Source organism: Myotis daubentonii, chromosome 8 (genome assembly GCF_963259705.1).
Source record: "Myotis daubentonii chromosome 8, mMyoDau2.1, whole genome shotgun sequence".
Taxonomy (NCBI): domain Eukaryota; kingdom Metazoa; phylum Chordata; class Mammalia; order Chiroptera; family Vespertilionidae; genus Myotis; species Myotis daubentonii.
In genome coordinates, this window is record NC_081847.1 from 76,510,505 (window position 1) to 76,529,592 (window position 19,088).

The window sequence follows — 19,088 nt, forward strand, 5'->3', positions numbered from 1 at the left end:
GCCAGCTGTGCGCAGCCAGCTTGCGGAGGAGGGAAGGTGATCAGGGGGCCTTTTTGTCTTGTCTTAGCCTTGTCCGTGGTCTCCGCTGTGTAGGAGGATGTCAGGATCTTGTTGGATTCTAGGCCTGTCAGTGACGATTTGTTTTCACTCTGGGATTTTCCTAGAGGTGCGGGGCTTGCTTTCCGCGGAGATGCGGTCTGGTGGCGCTGGCTGTGGAATCCGCTGCCCATCATCGGGCCTGGGTGTCGTGTGGTTCTGCACATAGTTTGCAGGTCACCAGGAGCAGGAGGAAAGTTCTTGGATTGTTTGGGGTAGAGCTTTTACTCCTGTGATGGTCTCCCCCCACAGATGCATCATCAGTGGCTGTGATGGGATGTGTGACATAAGTGGTTCTTTCCCGGGGTGGGGTAGCCTGGTTACAGCCTGAGCTTTGGTCCTGATCATTGACTCCGCGTTCCTTAGAAGAGTGTTACTCCGAAAGCAAGGCAGTCAGTGCATTGGGTGCCTGCGGAGGCGAGTGGTTTCTTCTGTTTGCTTGGACTGGTGATAGCATTGTTAGAGGCATAGCTGTTAACTTTGTGTATTCTTTGCACATCTCACTGAGCGCCCAGTGAAACTTACAAAATTCTATGATCAGCCCCCCTTATTTGAGTTACTAGGATTAACAAGGCGTATTTTTGCATTCCGTGCTGTTCAGTGCTTAGTGTTTAGCGCTTGTCTCACAGGTAGGTTAGTGAGACTCAAAGTATTGTACACACACTGTGGGTGAAAGCTCACCAGTGCACGGTGCAAATTAAGTATTTTTCCTTCACTTGTCAATAAGGATGCAAAGAGAATATGTGCATTGAGAACTGAGCTGAATTAAGAAGTCAGGAAATTGGGATGAGTCTTTTGAAACACTGCCTCTGCCATGACAATTTTGTGATAGAGGAGATATTTGAAGTTTATTAACTTATAATGTGCTTCTTCAGTTTACTCACATTCATAACCACATATGACCAATGGTGTCGTTCTGATACAGAGTAAATGGTTTTGGGGGGAAGGGAGACAATCTGCTACAGTGGTACTGATTAAGTTATTAGGTATGTAAATGCATCTGTGTTCTTGGACTCAGCAACCCTCTACTCTCACTTAATTCGTGTAGTCCTTTTGCTCCCTATTTCATATAGAAGTTACATATCTTCCCTTTTCTCTTAAATTCTACCTTTCTCTATATATGCCTAAGCGACCGTTCAACCGGTAGCTATGATGCACACTGACCACCAGGAGGCAGATGCTCGATGCAGGAGCTGCTAAGCTGCAGTGACTTGGCAGCTGCACTTCTCTGGTGATGCACCCGGAAACAGAGAGGAAGGAGCCCGATTCTGGGATGCATCACATGAGAACCACCCTCTAGCAATACAGGACCCCTCAGGGAATGTGGAGAACCTGAATCCCACAGGCCAGGCCAAGGGACCCCCCACTGGTGCACAAATCCGTGCACTGGGCCTCTAGTATTTATATAAAATACTATCTTCCCATCGAACATAAAGAATTGAAATTGTATGGGGAAAAAGATGGTGATTACATTCTATAGAAATTCAGGTATTTGAAAGGGATTGCAAGTTTATCAGTATCATCTGTTTCCCCCAGGCTACCCAACATTTAGCCTCAAATATTTTCATTTTCTATTTCCATAGGACTTAAAAGCAGTATCAAATGTGAATGTGTTCCTGATTTTCACTAAAAAAGCATTAACAATAGTTATGAATCATTTCGTTTAGTCATGTGTCTTTGTATCATAATCTCTTCTTGTCACAGACTTCCCTGACCACTCCAAAAACTTTATAGTAGAACTTTCAATAGAAAAAGACCAAAAAGTATTTATCTGTAATCTGGAATTCTTTTCTCACTGTGGAAAGATTGTTCAGTGCTTCCCCTAAACAGAGAAGTGTGATTGAGAGATTTCCCATCCTAGATGCTTCCATCATGTGAGAACAGATCATCTGTGACTGAATGTCATCTTTTCTTTTTTAATGTTGAGTTATGCATCTCCTGCACAGTATGATTCAGAAATGCTGTTTTGTACAAGGTATGTCTTTGTACCCAATGTGTAAACAATGGACATGCCATGTTAACTATGTGTTAAATCTGCAAGTAAAATTACGCCCCTTCAGCCATAAACTTTTCCTGCTTTGTTATAGCTGCTGGTAATATCAGAAGTTAGTGTTTCTGCAGTGTTTAAATTTGATTGCTTAAATGCTCTCAAGTGTACTATCATTAACAGTATTAGTAACTTGATATTAACAAATATGAACTATAAGAGACCTGGTCAAAACTTTGCAGTATCTATAATGCTTGCCATTGACTTTCAGTTACAAATAGACAAAGACTTAATGTTTATTCTTAAAATAATATACAAGCATACCTTGGAGATATTGTGGGTGCAGTTCCAGACCACTGTGTATTGCAATAAAGCCAGTTGTAATCTTTTTTTCTGGAGGAGGCCCTTACCTTCAGTTAGTTAAAAAAAAAAAATGCAATATCTGTGAAGCACAATAGAGTAAAGTGCAATAAAATGAGGTATGCCTGTACTAACCAGGAAAGTCATGTGGTCAGTAATAATTACATATGTGTACATATGTTGCTGGTTAGTGATTCAAGCTCAAAAGTTAGAGTAGAGTGGACAGTACTACGTTTATTTCCTTCAGGTCCTGGTCATCTAGGATGGACATGCTGTTTCCCCTCTACCACTTCTGCCTTGGGTTTCTAACTTCTGCATTAATTCTGCAATTTGATATCAGCATTAAGGATACTTTCTAATTTGCTGTACATGTCTTATTGAGGTGCTTCTAAAGAAACCAAAGTAGAATTATAATGTGGCATATAGAACCCAATAAGTGGTCTTATATGAGTTTGTTATATATTTTGTTTTTTTGACTTTCCCATAAGCTGTATGCTTTTTGGGAATCTCTATTTGAAGAAGGTAAATATTTGGGTTCTTAAGATAAGATAAAGATAGGTTAGAAATGATTAGAAAAGATAGGTAGGATGGAGGCAATTTCAAATATGTTTAGTCTTATTTTTTTAAAAAAATTTTGTTAAGGACAGTTTATTTAGCATTTTTTATATTGAAACCAAATTTATTATCATGGATGTAGCTAATGGGTTTTACCTGAATATTTTTAATGAGTTAAGGAAAAAAAGATAACACTGAAGCTTTTTGGACAATGCCCCATAAAATTAAATATCTGTTTAATTCTTTACTATGAGCCAGGCATTCTATGATGTTTGCAGATACAACACTGAGCAAAAGGTGAAAATCTTCACCTGCTTGGTGCTTCCGTTTTAGTGATATGAAATAAGTAAAATATACTAGTATATGATAATGGGTGCTATGGAGAAAAATTAAGCTGGGAAGGGCTAGCTATCATGGGTTTTTTTTGTCTCTGTTTTTATGCCAGTATCATACTTTTTGATTATTATAACTTTGTAATATCGTTTAAAATCAGAAAGTGTTATGTCTGTAGCTTTGTTCTTTTTTCTTAAGGTTGTGGCTATTCGAGGTCTTTTGAGGTTCTTTACTAATTTTAGGATTGTTATGCCATTGGAATTTTGATAAGGATTGCATTAAATCTATAGATGGCTTTGGATAGTATGGATATCTTTAACAATATTCTTCTAATCCATGAGTATGAAATATCTTTTATTTTGTGTCTTCAATTTCTTTTATCAACATCTTATAATTTTCAGTGTACTGGTCTTTCACCTCCTTGGTTAAATTTATTTCTAGGTATTTTTTTTTTTTTGAGGCAGTTGTAAATGGGATTGCTTTCTTAATTTCTGTGGCATTTCATTATTAGTGTATAGAAATGCAGTAGAATTTTGTATATTGGTTTTGTATCCTGCAACTTTACTGATTTTGTTCAGTAGTTTTAACAGTTTTTGAGGTGGCGTCTTTATAATGTCATCTGCAAATAGAAGCTTGTGGAAGGTCTCTACAGTTTTTTGTTTGTTTTCTTTTTTTAAAGCATATTTTTATTGATTTCAGGGAGAGGAAGGAAGAGGGAGAGAGGGATAGAAATATAATGATGAGAGAGAATCATTGATCTGCTGCCTCCCGCACACCCCCTACTGAGGATTAAGCCTACAATCCAGGCATGTTCCCTGACAGGGAATCGAACCCCAATCTCCTGGTTCATAGGTTGACGCTCAACCACTTAGCCACTTAGCCAAGCCGGCTGGGCTGTTTGTTTTCTTAGGAAACAAAGTTATTAGTTGGCAGTAAGGATGAGGAAGTGGTGTTAAGATGTGAGCAAAGAGGAAACTATAATATACTTGTGGAGTTTTCAAATCAAGGTGCGGCTGAATGGAGCACCCAGTAGTTGGTTTTTCCCGTTGTGAGCAAGTTTATTTGTGAATGATCTATGGAAATGTAGTAGTCTTTTTTCCAGGACTCAGTTATGTTAGTTCATAGGTCATCCTTGGAGAATAGTCTGCACATTCATCATTAGTGTATCTTCTAATTGAAGACAGTGTCATATGGAACAAATACTGAATCATCTTGGATTTCCCCCCCCTGGGTTCTTTATTCCATATTGTTATTTCCAACAGTAAATAGTTAAATATGTATTGAGCACCTACTGTGTGTGCTAGTCCCAACAGATATATATATATATATATATATATATATATATATATATATATTTTATTATTATTATTTTTATTTATTTATTTATTTTTAAAGAATCAGTTTTTGCTGTCAAATAGAGCCTGCACAATGTCATTTTGTAAGGTCTTTTATAGCTTGGGTGTTAGTGAATCTATAAATTCTCTCTCTGCTCCTGTGTTAGTTGCTCTCAGTTTTCTTGGAGTGGTTGTGTCTAATTTTTTGTATGCTTTCTTGTCTTACATGCCTCTTAAACTACCAGCTCCATCCCTGAGATTTGAGGGAATTTGAAGTTTAGGGGCACTAGTTGTCAGCCAAAACCTTGAAGCTGTGAGAGTGTATATGCTGCTCTGGAAAGCTATTAGAAACCAGCTGGCAGCTCAAACTAGACATCATCTCTGCATTCCCAAATTCCTATAGGAATCCTTGGCATACCTAATCAGCATTTTCTGAAAAGACTCCATTACTAAGGTTGATCATGAGCTGAAATACATGGACTTTTTGAACATGTTATTAAATCTACTGTTTTACTCTATACTTTGCCTGGAAGGAATAGCTCATAATTGATTTGTCTGGAAATCTTGGAAAGAAAACATTTTATCAGAACAGAGAAGTTTGGAATGTTCTAGGTCATTGGAAAAAATGTTCAGATGCTTCTTTCTGACAAGTGTTAACAAACTGTACAGATATCTGAATTTAGATATGGTTCTGAGTAAAATTTTGTTTCTGGAAAGAATACTTTTTTATTGTAATGGTTGTCTTCTGAAGCAGTGTTATGATCTTAGTAGCCTCTCTAAATTTCTCCTCTTGAAATTAACAATACTGTAGTTCTTTTTTGTCTTAAATTTCTTCCACTTGTTAAATAGTAGGACCTCGTGGGACATTTCACGTATGCACTACGAAGAATAAAAAATGCCTTTGTGTTTGTATGATTGACTTGCCCTTAAACAGTGTTTGTTTTTCAAAGATAAAGCTCATTTTGAAATTATTTATTCATGCCTAAAATAACTTTTCAGTTTTCCAGTAATGAGCAAACTGGAGCATTGAACTCTTGGTTTGCAAAGGCAATGAAATGAAAGGCACAGCAGAATTTATAGTATAGGATATCTCACTTGGGAATAAGCATGAATAAACGTTTTATAGAACAAGGCCTTCCAAAACTTTTATAAAATATATAGTTGTGACTATATAAAAATGAACTTTAAAATAATATTAACTTTGCTGCATTAATTCAATTACTTTGCTTCCTAGTGTTACTTTTAAAAACTAGTTATAAATTCCAAGGTCAAATAGAAATTACAAATTATAACAAAAGCACAGAACCGAAGCAGCATTTGGATAATGGACAATCTTTCCTAGTGTTTTCCTTCATGTCTTCTGCATAGTTTCTGATGAAGAACAATCAGTAGTATATGTTCCAGGTATGATTTTCTATGTTAATTTGGTAAGCTTCCTTTGCTTCTTAAGTGTTAAGAGAAAGATGAAACATTAGGACAACTTTGCAGTTATAACTGAATGTGGGACAGTACATTAGAACCTAAAATAAAATAAAATAAAATAAAATAAAATAAAATAAAATAAAATAAAGAAACCCTATTAGGGTTCAAAACACTGCCTTATACTTTATGTATTAGGGAGTAAGAGATTTTCTTTCTTTTTTTATTACAAATAAGAGCCTAAATTTAATATTTCAAATAAAAGTGTGGAAACTTCTTGACATAGAGTTTATGCAATAGACTCTTTAAAGTTTACTGGTTATTATAGATGAGCAATAAAACTGGACTATTGAAAGTACCCCAATTATGTGACAAATCAGGTCTTTAATTTCCCTAAGTGAGTGTATTTGTGGCATGTTTTAATTTGTTGGATTCAATATGACATACGAATGTGCCAGCACCTTTTAAAAATATTTCAGTTGAATCTTAATTTATTCAAAATATAATTTTTTCATGATTTATTATTTATTAAGAGAGCCTTAAGATGAAGTTAAGAGTTTTCTATATCACATCCTATAAAATAGAGGATATTAATGGAGAGGTTGATTGGGGGGTGGGGGGAAGCTTAAGAGAATGAGAAGATATAATTTTGAAATCTTACTTGATGCAAATCCTTAGGGATTTCTACAGAAGGAAATATCAGATCAAGACACAAGTCGATGAGTCCAAAAGCTAATGTTAAACTTAAGACTTCCAAGGTGACTGCTGCTTCAATCTCTATGGAGTCTTTAAAGGGTGCAGGAGATTTCGTAAATGAACAGGTCAGTAATTTATTTGTTTTCTCATTCTGCAATTTTTTATAAATGATCATTTACTAATTTTTCTTTGCGGACTGTCAATTGGTGGCTGTTGGTGCCAATTCAATGCCAACAGGAATTCCTGATTTGGGTTGCAATGAAGAAGAAAACAATAGTGCGAAACCGCTCACTTGCCATACATCAGAGCTATGAAGACAGCATGGCTGTGGAACAGCTCAATAGTGTTATACCTCAGTTAGAAGCAGCAGGGCTGTGAAGAGGTAGTGGGCAGGGTGGCCCTGGGGGGAGGCCCTTTTGGGTGAGACCCTTTTAGGCGAGGCAGTTCTGCTCTATTCTGGTCTTTTCTACCTGCTTAGGTCCACTTCACCCTGTGCCAGTCATCTCTGCTCTACTCTGCTCTGGTTAGACATCTTTGGGGTTTCACCTCCAGTCTGACAAATGCAGTTTTCAATCTTAGGTGGAAATGGAAAGTGCTTTCCCAGAGCCAGAAGGGAGCTGATTTAAAATGACTGAAGTCCCCACCCCTGGTCCCTGATTGGTCTGTCCTCATGCAAATAAGGACTCCAAATACAGTATTGGTCCAAAAGTACTGTCCTGATTGCCCACTTGGTTAAAACAGGATTCCAGGAACTCCTCTATGAGGGGCGGCGCAGATGGCAGAAACTCAGTGCAGGAAGCAGGAAGCTTAGTGCAGGCTTCTCCCTGAAGTGCAGTTCATATGCGAGGCCTCTGTTCAGAAATGACTGCTAGGCTCTGTTTTTTTTATTTGTTTGTTATTGTTTTTAATTTAAGCTCAGTTAAGCCACTATGAGTTCTTGGTAGGGTATCTTCTTTCTCAGGGACCACATGACCAATAACTGATGTATATGGGTAGATGATTTATACGCATTCTGAAAAGCTACCAAGGATTCTTGAATGTTTTGATGATGCTTGGTATGAATATAAAGTGTTTAGCTCCAAAATATTTGGGCTTGCTTTAAATCTTAGTTAAGAAAATGTATTATCTTGGTATGTCTCAAAAGACCTACATTCTGATCTGTGTGGAGTTAGTAAATCAAATCCACAGCAACTGTACTTTGGTTAGGTGTCCTTTATGATTTCTGTTCATTTGCATTTGTTAATGATGAATAAGCCCTAAAATATAAGAAAGATGTTTTCATTAAAAGAAAATTAGCCTGCATTATTATTATTGTTGTTATTTTCTTCCATTGGAAAATAATATCATAACGAGTTTTTCTGTAAAGAGCCAGGTAGTAAATACTTTAGCTTTTATGAGCCCCATTGTGTCTTTCTCAAGTGTTCAGCTCTGCCACTGTCCTGTGGATAGAGCCATATATGTATCAGTGTGTAAATGAATGTGCATGGCTGCATTTTAATAAACAGGGGATGGGCCAGATTTGGCTTGTAGCTGTTGTTTACCGACCACTGTCCAAATATATTTGGTTTTTAAAGAATATTTAATTTTATAATTTTTTGAAACCTTATATAAATGAGCTTATACTTTGTATAGTGTGTGATTTGCATTTTTACTCAACATTATGTTCATGAGATTTATTTATGTTGAATATAGCTATATTTCATTTTTTTCACTGATATTTCAGTTAGGGTTTAGTCATTTATTTTAACTGAAAATATTAAATACTTGCTACATTGGTGCTGAAGAACTGAAAAGGCAAAAAGAAAACACTCAGTTATCTCTAAGAAACAGTTACCATTTCTAGGGCTGGGAGAACAGATGGAACATGTTGGAATTATTAAAGTGTGGAAGCTTTGAGGATGAACCCCTCAGAACTGGAACTTGGACTCTGGTGATGGGGAACCAGCCTGACTGCTGTCCCTGAGGAAACAAGATAAAGAAAGGCTGGTTCAGTGAGGGCATGAAAAATTGCAAAATAGAATCAGCTGTTCTTGCCAGGGCTGAGACTGGCCGGAAAAGGAAGCAAATAGGAAGGAGCGTGTCCTTTCTCTCTCTAACAACCCCTGGTCTCCCTCTAGTAGTTCTTCCTATTCGCAGAGTTTAACAGAGTTACGTGGCAAAGAAGAAATGAGGTTTCCAGAGACTCAGCCCCAGCGTCACAAAACAGAGCGTGGAGGGTGGGTTTGAAGATGAAAGTCAGTAGCATAGCAACCGGTACCTATGGAATTCCATTGAATAAATATATCACAGTGAAATCATTCTTTAGTGAATAAAACCTGATTCTCAGGTTTTTGCTGTTAAACACAATGCTGCTAAAATCTTTTGTTTGGTTTATATTTACTGCACCTTTACTGAAATGTCTTTTCATGGGTTATCAGCAGCTTCTCCCATTGTAAATCCAGTGACATCATTTCACATTCTGTTAGCTTTTTCAGTCATTTGCACTGTTAAGCCCACACTTTTCTTGAAACTTTTTCTTTTCTTTTTCTTTTCTTTCCCCTACTATATTTTATGCTTCCAATTCTCCTCTTGTTCTTTTAGACATACATTTTTTTCTTGGATTTGTAGATGATTTTTAAAAACTAATATTTTTCTTAACTTTAAGGAAAACTTTAAAACAAAGATATAATGAAAATAATAAAAATCTAAACATCCTATATAATATCATATAGCTAAATTTTAAATCTTAGTTTTTCTCTGACTTAAGAGCCATACCCATATTTTTTACTTTCTACCTAAACATTTCTATATGCATATCCTCCTGGTATCTTAAATTGACCTGATGTATCTAAAGCCAAACTTATTTTATTTTCTTACCATTCCTTTCTCATTTCCTCTTCTCCCCTCTCTTTCCTGTCTTTGGCTCTCAGTATTTCCATGTTTCATTTTAAGGGTCTTGGATTATTCTTGACTACCAGAAATAATTGGACTGACCTATTTTGTGGTTGCATACATTTCAAGGATTATATTTCTTTCCTTTTACATATTACCTCCAGTTCCCCTGTGACTCCCTGAGTGTCATGGCTTTAAAACCCTGTTAATGATGTTCAGGTACTGGGAGAATTTTTTGTAGCATCGGAGACAGGATAGTACAGTGGTTAAAGCACAGACTCTGGAACTTGGTCTTGATCTACTTCTTAATACTAGACAAGATATGTATCCTCACTTTAAAATAAGAATAATACCCACCTAATAGCATTGTTGCGGAAATAAGATGGATTAATAAGTGTAAAGTACTTAGCCTATTCCTGGCATGCAGTAAGCACTAGATATTATTAGCTATTTAAAAATATATTATTATTATTAATTACTCTTTGGTCTAGTACCCTTTGGAATGAACCTCGGGTTGTTGAGAGGCTAGAACAGGTTCATCTGCTGCCAACCTTAGTTTTAAGCTGGGCTGTGATGTAAGAAAGTTCTCAGTATCTTCCATTAGGTGTTTATTTCTGTGGTGTCCACTAAGGGAAAGTTGTCTTTTAAAATATTCCCTAGTATTTAGGGACATTCCTGCTTTGAGTTCTTTCTGTCTGCTTTTCATGATGTCCCCTCATGGGCAGACAGTTCCTTAGCCTGTTTTGAGTTCATAGTCAATTTTAAATGATACAGGCTACTAGTGTTTCCACAAGATAAAAGATATCTAGGAAATTTCACCTCTACTTATTTTAAGAATTTATTGAAGAGTCTTAAAAATTGTTTTTAGTAAAAGTTAAACAAAAGGTTTTTTTCTGTTTCAGAATTTCTGCAAGGGAGGAATAAAGAGTGCATCATTAAAGGATTTATGTCTTGAAGACAAAAGACGCATTGCAAATTTAATTAAAGAACTGGCCAGGTGAGACAAATCTTATATGAGATGCATTGTTATATAATCAAGAACTTTAAAACACATGAATTTCATTTTCCTTTCTTGATTATATTTCATTATATAGTGTGTCAAAAAATTATATATTTATAAATTTTAATTGAATGTAACATTATTATTACCTTTTTGTATTATTTTGAAATAATTTTAGGCTTATAGAAAAATTGCAAAAATATTGGGAGAAAGAGGAATGAGTGGTCTTTTTGGGAGAATGAAATGTTCTAAAATTATATTATGGGGATGTTTGCAGAACTCTAAATATATTAAAAGCCATTGAATTGTATCCTGAAATGGTTGAACCTTATTATATGTAAGTATATGTCAAGAAATCTCTTAAATGGTATGGAAGGCTCTCATAACTTTCACATAACTTTTTCTAAATTTATCACCCTGAATAAATCATCATGCAATTGTCAAAAATTGACATTGGTCCAATAGTATTAATTACAGAGCGTTCAGATTTCACCAGTTTTTTCACTAATATATTTTTTCCTGCTCCAGTATCGCATTTTGTATTCAGTTTTTATGTTTCCTTGGTCTCTTTCATGTGTCTCCTTGCCTTCCATGACTTTGATACTTTTAAAGAATACTGGCCAGCTATTTTGCAGTATTTCTTCCAATTTGGTTTTTTCAGGGGGTGTGTGATTAAGTATGATATTAGCTGTAGATTTTTTTATAGATGCTCTTTATAAAGTTGAGGGAGTTTTCTTATATTCCTACTTTTATAAGAGTTTTTGTTATGATTGTATGCTAGATTTTGTAGAACACTTTTTGTGCCTAAATTAATGTGAGATTATATGTATATTCTTCTTTAGCTGTTGATATGGTGGATTATACAAATTGATTTCTGAATGTTGACTTTGCCTTTGCTACCTGTAAAAACCTCAGTTTTTATCATAGTTTTTATACATTCCTAATTTTGATTTCCTTATTATTTTGTTCGGAATTTGTACACTGACATTCACGAGAGGTATTGGACTGTCGTTTTATTTCTTTCTTTTCTTTGTTTTTTTTTTTTTGTTTTTTTTTTTTTTGCTTAGTCTGGTTTTAGTATATGGTAATACTAGCCTTATAAAATGAATTGGAAGTGTTCTATTTTCTAGAAGAAATTGTACAAAATTGGTTTATTCTTTTGTAAATATTTTATAGAATTTTCCAGTGAAATCATCTGGGCCAGAGATTTATTTTTAAAGAGCTTTTTAATTACAAATTCAATTTTTCAATGGTTACAAATTTATTCAAGTTGTCTATTTTGTCTTGATTGAGTTTTGGGAGTTTGTGGTTTGAGAATTGTCCCATGTCAAATTTATGAACATGAAGTTGTCTGTGGTATTCTCTTATCTTTTTAGTGACTGTGGGACCTATAGGGCTTCATTATGATATTATTGATTTGTACCTTCTCTCTCTTTATTTTTGTCAGCCTTGTTAGGTTTATCAATTTTAATTGATTTTTTTTCAAAGAAGCAGCTTTTTGTTTTATTGATTTTTCTCTATTTTTTCTGTTTTCAATTATATTGATTTTTGCTCTTATCTCTGCTATTTCTTTTCTTTTGTTGTTTTGTTCTTTTACTTGTTATTTCTTGAAGTAGAAACTTAGAGACCATTCTCCTTTTAATGTAAGCATTTAGTGCTATAAACTTCTCTCATGATTGCTTTTAATACTTCCCACATATTTGATTTGTTGTATTTTCATTTTCATTCAGCCCTATGTATTTTTTAAAATTTCCTTTGAGACTTCCTCTTTGACCCATGTATTATTTATTTAAAACTTTGTTGTATAAAAGTTAAAGCAAATGGAGAAAGTGTCAGAAGATTTAGAAAACCTGTGTGTTCCTATGATATGTTCAAGTATAGCATACTTAAAGAATTTCCACTATTATGAAGATGCACCAACATTATTTTAGGGGAGAAGTTAGAGTGCTTAACACCAACACTGACCATTAACAAGCATATTTTCAGAATAATATAATATTCAGTAGCTCTCAGCACAACGTACAAGACAAATAGCATGTTTTTCAATTATAGAGTGACATGCAATATAAAAGCAAAGTGAAAACTATAGCCTTTTTTTTTTAATGGTGCCTTTGAAGTGAAAAGCATTTTTAACAAAGCATTAGCCTTTTTTAAAAAACACATGGCCTTTAACAGTGTTAGTGGGAAAACTGTATATGTCTAAATTCCAAGGCTGGCTTACTTGTACCTTACCTGTTACATTGAGAATCTAGCTGTGAGGTCCTTTTTAGTCATTATCTTTATTGGTACTATGTGTAAAAGTAGCAAAAAGATGCTTATAAGATTTACTGATGTTACTAAACGAAAATAAATGTTAACAGAAGATATAAATAAGATTTAAGAATTGGCTTAATATGTTGGAAAATAGATTCATTCAAACAGGATGTAAGATAATAGTGACAAGTGCAGGTTATTATATGCCTAAGAATAAAAATAAAGTAGAAATTCACTTAAGAGAAAGACTTACTGGTTAGGCCTAGTACATTAAAAAAATATGCATGGATCATAGTTCAATTTAGCCTGAACATGAATAAGCAATATAGTGCTATTTGGCAAGAAATCAAATAGATTTTAAAAAACAAAAAACCTAGTATGAGTTTTTAATAATCTGTAGATGCCTCCTTAAATAATCTATATATGCTCAGGGAACTTTTTTACTTGTGTTAACTACACTAATAAAAGAATGGAGTACACATACAAATTAATAGGCTAATGGAGAATAGATACCATAAGGGATTTTATGAATTATTTAGCTGGTGGAAGAGAGTGTAAAAGATGACTTGATATATGGACTTGAAGTAAATGATCACATTTTCCTGAGGTGTCTAGCATTGATTTACATTTGCAGAAGAATAAGTGGAATATTGATTGATCATTTTTGGAGGCATAAGGATAGAGAGAATTCTTTTTGTTCAAGATTGCTGAATTAAGTGACCTCAGAAAGTCTTTAATAGTAAAATTAATGAATTGTTTGCATTGATGGGAAAAGCAGTGTAATTTATGGGGACTTGAAAAATGAATGGCTTTGCAAAATATTGTAGTTTGTGCTGCAAGATGGCAACTTCCCTATGTATGCATTTGCTTGCTTTTTTTTTTTTTTTTTTTTTTTTTTTTTTTTTACTGAGACTTTTTAAGATGGAGAGGGTACCATAGACCAGCTGCAAGAATTTTTAAAACATGTAATACCTGACCATTTAGTCAGGGTCACTGACTTCTTTTCCCTTAGATTGCTATATTAAAAAATGACAACTGCCCTGGCCAGTGTTGCTCAGTTGCTTGGGCATTGTCCCATGTACTCAAAGGTTGCAGGTTCTATTCTCAGTCAGGGCACATGCCCGGGTTGCAGACTCCATCCCCAGTAGGAGGTGTACAGGAGGCAACAGATCAACGTTTCCCTCTTACATAGATGTTTCTCTCTAAAATAAAAATATTTTAAAAAATATGACAACAGCCAACATAACAATAGCCGTCTGGTATGACTGAATCAAAATTATACCTTTTTTTGTCATATCGGCAAAAAATGTATTTTTTGGTGTGCAGCAGAATTTTAGTAATTAGTTTGTGTATGCCATGGATGAAAAAGGTTGAAAATCGCTGCCATAGACTAATGCGTGAACTGTACTATAGCTTAGTTTTTAAAGGAAAAAAAGTTGTAAAATAATCTTGGCCACATTGCATTTTTTTGATGTATATGAGCCATATTTGAAGAAGCCTAAAAAAATCTCCACTATTTCTTGTCCTGTGCCCACACTGTCAGATAATGCATGGTTCCCCTGTGAATACTTGTACACTAACTCATTTGAGGACTGGGTTCTTTTTTAGGCTCAGATACTGATTTTTCCCAAAGGACAGTTTGCTGTTTCTACTTGACATTCTCAGAAGAAAAATAGAAAGTGTAACATCATTAGTTTCCTATTGTAGAATAAGTAGATCATTATTATTTTATATTTATTCTGTTTTTTTAGTTTTTTTAACTAATTATTTTTTGTCATAATTAAATGTACATCTCAGTACAATAAAAAATTAAGACTTCAATTTTAAGACTTCAAAGATATTCAGTACTTTCAGCACAATTTCTAGCCCAGCCACCCAGCTCTAAGGGTATGAATTCTCTTGTTAAATAACAGTACATTTTGTGGACCTTTTTGATAAATATTCTGAGGCATTAACTAAATGTTAACAATCTTACTTTATGAACAGGCTATTGTCCTCTTTGTAAATAATTAACAAACCTACTCTGGGAATATCCTCTTGTTAGTTTTAACTGTTTTATCCTATTAGTCAGATATTTCCCTTTCCTGTATTTAGCTTCTCATTTTGTTAATTAACTTGTTGCTCTACTCTAAATGAGATAGAGAATTAGGTCTTTTTATGTTACTTTGTGGTCTGAGAATGCTTTGATGAAAAATGTAGATCAGGATACCAGATATTTTCTCTTACATATACCTCATGGGAAATATTATTGAACATAAATTAAACAAGAAGATAGATTTCAGAGTGGATATCAAATCTTGAGGTTGTTTTATTGGCAAGTCGTCTGCCTTTAAAGGCTGTATTAATATGCTTGCTTATATTAACTATGCTAATAGGCCACAAAGAAGCCATGAGTATCTTTAGATAGGCCTATGGAAGAAGTGTTATACTTTGTACTTACCACAGCTTGTTAATTTTATAGCCTCCCAGAGCATAATAATTGCTAAAGGGTAGTCTAATCATAGCAGCATAACAGAAAAGACCAAAAAAAAAAAAAAAAAAAGGCCTGTTTAAATAGTGTAGCAATACATTTTTCAAACATACTCCAGAAACTAAATTTTAAAAGGCGTGATTTTTCTGGGATAGAGCACTTTTAAGTTTTGAGAAAAGCTCATCATAGACTCTGGCATTATGGGATGTGTGTACAACTTTTACTCCCTCAATGAACTCTAGAGTTTTCATGGATCTCTTTCAGGTTGAACAAAGGGAGTAAATAAATGTTGAGATACACCTCCATGATAAGGTAAATCTGGCAATCTACAAGGGAGGCAGGAGGATTACCTGAGACCGAGTATAAATCCTCCTCATTTAGGTATATTTGTTCCTTGTTTTGTTGTCTGGATTCTTGTAATTGTATCAGTTTTAGAGATTACCCTTAGGAAGAGGGGCCTAAGTCCCATTCATGGGCCTCATATTATGCTAACCATAAATAATATAGTTGAGGAAATTATTTGAATGTCAAGATGAGCAAGAAGAAATAAACCTATTTTTGAACACTATTGTGTGCCAGCATTTCACACACATTATTTCAAAGAAAAAGCAATCAACTCTTGAACATTCAAAAAATTCTAATTTTCATTCTGTTATATCATTGATTTTAATATCTTCACCAGAAGACTAGCAAGAAAGGAAGAGCTATGGAGTTCATGTTAAGTCAGAAATTGTTCTGATAGAGGAGGGTTCTGGGAGAGAGTAAAAACTTAGGAGCTCAAAGGAAAGGTGTGGACTTCACTTACACGCATCCCTGTGTGATCTTGTAGGATAAACGTTGTACTCTCTTTGGAGAAACAGGCACCAGTAACAAATTCAGGTCTAACATCTCTGTGCACAGAGATACATGAAAATTAGGATTGTCATTTTAAGATAACTTTTAATGTTGTTGTTGTTTAGCTGTTTTTGTGGGTTTTTTTAAAAGATTTTTTCCCCCTTCTGTGTTCTTGTTAGGAACCACCCCTTTCTGGTAGGATCAAGTTGGAATACTTTTCAGAATTAGGCATTAAAGAATCAAAACTATTGGTCAGTGTTTTTAACTTTAAAATCCTTTTTAAAAAGTCTTTATTGTTGAAAGTATTACATATGTCTCCTTCTCCCCCTCAACCCCCATGGGCCCTTTCTAGCCCACCCCCACCCCAGGCCTTCACCACCCTATGTTTGGACTAAGAATAAATATAGTGCAAGGTTTATGTTAATGCTGTGTTTTTATTCCAATGTAGTTATTTATATGCTACTAAGGAATACAGGGTATCAGTTCCAGAAAAAAAAGAATAAAATTGCCTGTGTTTTTTAGTGAAATGTTTAAGTGATTTATATGTTGTTTATGTCATGGACAGGATTTAAATAAAAGTATAAAAATATCTAAATCAAAATAAATTGATTGTGCCTATTTTGATAATGAAGAAATGAAACCTAATGTTGTAAAAATTAGATACTTTTCTGTCCCAGATTATAATTAGGAGCCTATGTCTTATGTTGGACTTCACATATTTAAGATGATGATGGGAAACATTCTTGATTTTAAAGTCAACATGCGTATTTTATTGTACAGCTGTAAAAGATTGCCTTATAAAAGGTTAGTTAAAAAAATGCATAGAGTAGCCCTGAAGAAACCTCTGAAACAGGTAAGCATACTCTGGAGGAAGTCTACTTTGGGTAAACTGCAGCTGTAGGCACATGTTATATTTTATTCTCACAGGCATTTTCTTTTCATTTCTTTATTTCTTTTAGAGTAAGCGAGGAAAAGGAAGTGACCGAAGAACGACTCAAAGCTGAGCAGGAATCATTTGAGAAGAAGATAAGGCAGTTGGAAGAACAGAATGAACTGATCATCAAAGAGAGAGAAGATATCCTTTTTGAAAGTTCTCTTTTTTAATGTGCAGGAAGTTTGACCCTTTCGTAAATGCCTAAACCATACTTAAAGATTATTTTGTTCTCTTAAAAATAATTAGGAATTAATGCTAACTACAGAGAGGAGTTGATGATAAAAGTTTACAGTAATTAATTTTTGAAGAGACGGTATAGTTTTGAAGCAAAATGTTTTTTGATTTATGGGGGAGCATCCTTTAAAAAATGTTTAAAGCAATTTCAGAAAGCTTGTTGCTAAAGAAGTCAGGTAGGAATTACTGAGGAATCACACCATTCATTATGTGCTGCTCTGACAAGGCATAGAACAGATCTCAAGGAAAAGAATGCAGAAACAGAGCTGAAAAGGCCAGGATTAGCTGGAACCGACTAACGGATATTTTATGAATTTGTGTCAGGATCAAGCTTTCCGAAGTAACAGTAATAAAAGCAAGATAGGTGTTTATTCCTTTTTATTGTAAAAGACATTTGAGTTTTGGCGCAAGGCAGGGGATGACTGTTGATTTGAGAGAGTCTTGGCATTCAGCCATCATGTGCATATTCTGGTCAGCAAGAAGGCGTCTGTTGATTCTGAAAAGTTTGTTCTCAATGTAGTTTTAATTTCAACTTTCAGTTGTTGGATTTAGAAACACAGTTGAATTTTTATATTGATTATATCTTTGACCTTGCTAAATTCTCACTTGTTAATTTTAATAGTTGTTTTCACAGATTCCTTAGGATTTTATGTGTGAACAATTATGTCATCTGCAAATAAAAATAGTTTTCGTTCTTTCCTAATCTTTAAGCCTTTTCTTTCTTTTTCTTGTCTTACTGCAATACCTCCAGTTATGTATTGAATAAAAGATGACAAAGAGCATCCTTATCTTGCTCCATGTTTTAGGAGAAATGTGTATTTCAGCTTTAAGATTGATGTTAGTTATAGGTTTAAAAACGTTTTTTTATTTATTGATTTTAGAAGGGGAGAGAGAGAGAAACATCAACTTGTTGTTCCACTTATTTATGCATTCATGGATTGCTTCTTGTGAGTGCCCTGACTGGAGATCGAACCCACACCGTTGGCATATTGGGACAACACGCTAACCAACTGAGCTACCTGGTTTTTTATAGTTGTGAACGGGCTTTGATTATTGAGGGCACTTGACATTCTATTACTTATACATTTAGTTATTGTCTATTTCCCTCATGGAACATTATTTTTGCTTTATGCACTATTGTACACTGAGAATCTTATGCAAGACCTGATACTCAGTATGTACTAAAAAAATACCTGTTATGTGAATGAATTGTTAAACCTGTGTTGCTTGATCAGAGAATATCTGCATTTTACTGCTTTTGAGAGAAAACTTGCATTTTACTATTATAGCTGCACATCATCGCACTCTACCACCACCTGGTGTTAGTATATCTAAATTGCAAGAGAAGCTTCTTGGGAGGCAAAGAAACAAGTGAGAGCCAAAACTGCAAATGATTGGACTGATGTGACTGTAATAATTTCAAAATAAACATATATTTATAATATATAACATGACTATGTCTGAGGTTTAGCAAATATTTTTAACATTTAGTAGGTGCTGAAGTGCTTTCTGTTTTCCTGGATGTGAGAAAAGGATGAAGGATCAGTTTAATTATATATGCGAAGGAAACAGAATAAATTGTGAAAGTTGACACAAATAGAGTGAGAGCAAAGGTATTTATATATTTGCATTCCTGCTCCATCAGCATTTCTTTGCTGTTAGGTGCAAGTTAAACTTGAATTTTAAACAAGGACTTTTCATCTTCTCAATAT

General features: G+C 34.5%; 1 protein-coding gene across 3 annotated transcripts in view; it reads left to right on the plus strand.

Moving 5' to 3' along the window:
• Nucleotides 1-19,088, plus strand: part of KIAA1328 (KIAA1328 ortholog) — a 173,337-nt gene that overhangs the window by 377 nt on the left and 153,872 nt on the right. The window contains exons 2-5 of one of the 3 annotated variants that reach the window (XM_059707184.1): nt 6,034-6,092; nt 6,763-6,905; nt 10,554-10,648; nt 17,168-17,283. In XM_059707184.1, coding sequence (XP_059563167.1) covers nt 6,804-6,905; nt 10,554-10,648; nt 17,168-17,283 — 313 coding nt within the window. In that variant the 5' untranslated portion in view covers nt 6,034-6,092; nt 6,763-6,803. The remainder of the gene's footprint in view (nt 1-6,033; nt 6,093-6,762; nt 6,906-10,553; nt 10,649-17,167; nt 17,284-19,088) is intronic. The other 2 variants (XM_059707182.1, XM_059707183.1) reach the window with 2 other exon arrangements.